This window comes from Narcine bancroftii, chromosome 9, assembly GCF_036971445.1.
Source record: "Narcine bancroftii isolate sNarBan1 chromosome 9, sNarBan1.hap1, whole genome shotgun sequence".
Taxonomy (NCBI): Eukaryota; Metazoa; Chordata; class Chondrichthyes; order Torpediniformes; family Narcinidae; genus Narcine; species Narcine bancroftii.
Window position 1 is genome coordinate 4,377,238 of NC_091477.1, and position 3,772 is coordinate 4,381,009.

General features: G+C 57.5%; 1 protein-coding gene across 1 annotated transcript; it reads left to right on the forward strand.

Moving 5' to 3' along the window:
- The first annotated feature begins 767 nt into the window (after nucleotides 1-767).
- LOC138743503 (protocadherin-10-like) lies at nucleotides 768-3,212 on the forward strand. Its single transcript, XM_069899002.1, has one exon. The coding sequence runs from the start codon at nucleotides 768-770 to the stop codon at nucleotides 3,210-3,212; it is 2,445 nt and encodes an 814-aa protein (XP_069755103.1).
- The last annotated feature ends 560 nt before the right edge of the window (nucleotides 3,213-3,772 follow it).

A 3,772-nucleotide genomic window follows, 5' to 3' on the forward strand; every position in this document is an offset into this window, starting at 1 on the left:
ATGGATCGGCTCAGACGAGAAGGGCCGAAGGGCCTGTTTCTGCGCTGTATTGTTGTCTGGTTCTCTGCGGATGCCATTCTTGCACGTTATCCATTTCAGAAGTAAAAATGCCCCTTTTAAATTAACAAAACGTTCTTTATTGCAGCTCAGTCGTGTGTGGACTGAGGCGTGGACCCTAGTCGGAAAATAAAAGGAAGCCACTGTTCAATTTCAAGTGAAGTTAAATCATTTCAGATTTGAATTAAAAAAAAATTGGATTGCAAAAAGAAGGCAGGTGGTTCGATGGGGAGCAGAAGCTTTTGGCATCTTAACCACTTCGCGCTTCGCCGGGGTTGGCGGGGGTGGGGGGGTGGGGTGCTAACAATCCTCCTTTAGAAGCGGCGAGTTAGCGCTGTTCCGCCAATGAGGCGGGGAGCCCGTTCTCCCACCCCCTCCGTCTCAGCACGAAGCTCAGTAGAACACCAGTGAAGGGTGCGGGCGATCATCCCCGGGCTGTGGACCGGCGACAGCGAGAGGCGAGGGGAGATGGGTTTCGAGTGGGCGGCTTGGCGCTGGGCTATGAACTCAGGACATGGGCTCATCGACACGGCTCGCCTGACCAGTCCACTTGAACGTCCAAAAGTAAAGTTTTTAATCTACTGTATAGATTTGTGGGAAAAGCAGATTTGAGTTGACCTGTCCGGGTTTCTGGAGTGGTCATGGCCGTTTCGGATGGCAGCAGCGCTGTGAACGGGTTCCTCTCGTGTCTGTGGCTGTGTCTGCGCCTCATGGACGGAGTTTGCGGACAGATCCGATACTCGATTCCCGAGGAATTGAAACATGGGGCTTTCGTGGGGAATATCGCCGGCGATCTTGGGCTGAACGTGGCCGAACTGTCCGCCCGCAGGTTCCGGATGGTCTCGAGTACTCGGAGGCGGTATTTGGAAGTGAACTTGGAGAACGGGATATTATTCGTGAACGAGAAAATCGACAGGGAGCAACTCTGCGGCGTCAGTCCCAGCTGTTTCCTCAACCTGGAAGTGGTCATTGAAAACCCCTTGGAACTGTATCAGGCTGAGATCGAGATTCTGGACATCAACGACAATTCCCCCAGCTTCCCGAGGGACCAGGTCAGGCTGGAGATTACCGAGTCGGCGGCTCCCGGGGCGCGGTTTCCCTTGGAGAGCGCACAGGATCCAGACGTGGGGCCCCATGCTCTGCGCACTTACCGGCTGTCGCGGAACGAGCACTTTCTCCTGGACGTGCAGCCCCGCAGCGAGCGCAGTCAGCGGGCCCAACTCGTTCTGGAGAGACCCCTGGACCGCGAGCAACAGGCCCTCCACCGGCTCCTGCTGACCGCCGTGGACGGCGGGACGCCGGAGAAATCCGCCACCGTTCGCATTACCGTCACGGTGCTGGATGCCAACGACAACCTCCCGGTCTTCGACCAGACCGTCTACACGGTGAGGCTGCGGGAGAACGCGCCGACTGGGACCCTGGTCATCCAATTGAACGCCACCGATTTAGACGAAGGGACCAATGGTCGAATCATCTACTCGTTCAGCAGCCACGCGCAAGAGAGGGTGCGGGAGCTGTTCACGGTGGAACCTCAGACCGGGAAGGTGAGGGTGAAGGGGGTGCTGGATTACGAGCAAGTGCCACTGTACGAGATCTTGGTGCAGGCGAGAGACCTGGGTCCGAACGCCGTGGCGGCTCACTGCCACGTTATGGTGGAGCTTCTGGACCAGAACGATAACGCGCCGCAAGTTACTCTCACCTCCCTGTCCAGCCCGGTTCCCGAGGATGCTCCGCCTGGCACCGTCATTGCCCTGATCAGCGTGAGCGACCGTGACAGCGGCGCTGGCGGCAGAGTGAACTGCCGGCTGGGCGCTGGGCTCCCGTTCAAACTCTTGCCGTCCTTCAGGAAGTATTTCACCCTGGTCACCGACGGCCCGCTGGACCGAGAACTGGTCCACGAGTACAACATCACGGTGTTGGCGAGGGATACCGGCACTCCCTCGCTCTCCAGTCACACCACCATCGCCGTCAGAGTGTCCGATGTGAACGACAACGCGCCAAGGTTCACCAGACCCTCCTACACCGTGTACATCACCGAGAATAACCCTCCGGGGGCTTCCATCTGCTCGGTCACCGCCGTGGACCCGGACTCCAAGCAGAATTCCTACCTCTTTTACTCTCTCGTGGAAACCCGGATCCAGGGCATGTCTATATCCAGCTACGTCTCGGTGAACTCCGACAACGGCAACGTCTTCGCCTTGCGCTCCTTCGACTACGAGCAACTCAAAAGTTTCCAGATCCGAATCGAAGCGCAGGACGCCGGGTTCACGCCGCTCAGCAGTAACACCACGGTCAACGTCTTCATCGTGGACCAGAACGACAACGGGCCGGTGATCGTGTCGCCGCTGGCTCGGAAAGGCTCGGTGGCCGAGGAGACGGTGCCACGGTGGGCGGAGGAGGGCACGCTGGCGGTCAAGGTGACGGCGGTGGATGCTGACCAGGGTCAGAACGCGCGGGTCTCCTACAGGTTACTCCGCGCCACCGACCCGGGCTTGTTCAGTTTGGAGATTCACACGGGGGAGATCAGGTTGGCGAGGCGGTTCGGAGCCAAGGACTCCACTCATCAGAGACTTCTTGTCCAGGCCAAGGATAGCGGCGTGCCCCCGCTCTCGGCCACCGTCACCATCGTGTTAACGGCCGTGGACAATCTCATTCACAGCAAGACCGAACTCGCCACCGAACCGGAGCCTTACTCCGACTTGACCCTTTACCTGATCATCTCCTTGGGCTCCGTTTCCTGCGTCTTTCTCGTGGCCATCGTGGTTTTAGCGCTGATCCGGTGCCAGCGGGGTCGAGTGCGCGGACAGGCCAGCCCGCTGAAAAGGTGCTGCTCCACACCTTGCCTGGGGAGCGGCAGAGACTCGGGCGAGGTGGGGCGCAAATCCAATGTCAATGCCCAGCTGGCGACCGGCGTCAAGGAAGCCCCGAGCGGCTCTGCCGCCGGCGCCTGCAGGCTCCCGTCCCAAGCCTACTGCTACAAGGTGTGCCTGACACCGGAGTCGGCCAAAAGTGACTTTATGTTCCTGAAACCGTACACTCCGCAGAACAACCAGCTCGAGGGACGAAGAGCGGGGCGCCAGGGGCCGACCACAGGAGCCGCTTCTGAAGCAGCCCCCGAGGTGAGACCACCATCCCGTCACGCTGGCTGGTCGTAAATCCAGTCGACCGAGCCCAATAAGTTCATGCCTGTTCGTTAACAATTGCCATTATATTTCATCCTCACGTACATTCAACCCCTAACTGGGGCGGTCAATGAACGTCCGTGAACACTGAGGGGTTAACCCTGTAATTGAAGGTTAGCCTTATCATGGAAGGGTTAGCTATATCACTGAGGGACTGACGTATTCACTGAGGGAAGCACCGTCAAGGTCTCTTTGAGAAGAGCCGATGAACTTGCCCCGCTCCCTCTGATCTTTCTCAGCAACGTTTCCATCATTAAGTATATATCCACGTTCCCTTTGTCTGACCCTGTTAAATGTTTCCCTCTCTTTAAGCCAGGGGTTGCAAATCACAACTTTCTAGATAACAGCCAATCGCTGGATGAACTCAGAGGGTCAGACAGCATCCACGGAAGGCAATAGATTATCAACGTTTTGGGCCGGAATCCTTCAGCAGGAAAGCTGCCTAATTTGCTGAGTTCTTCCAGCCATTTACCTTGCCCAGTTTCCCAGCATCTGCAGGTATCTCTTGTAACGCCAGATCTCCTCGTTCATCT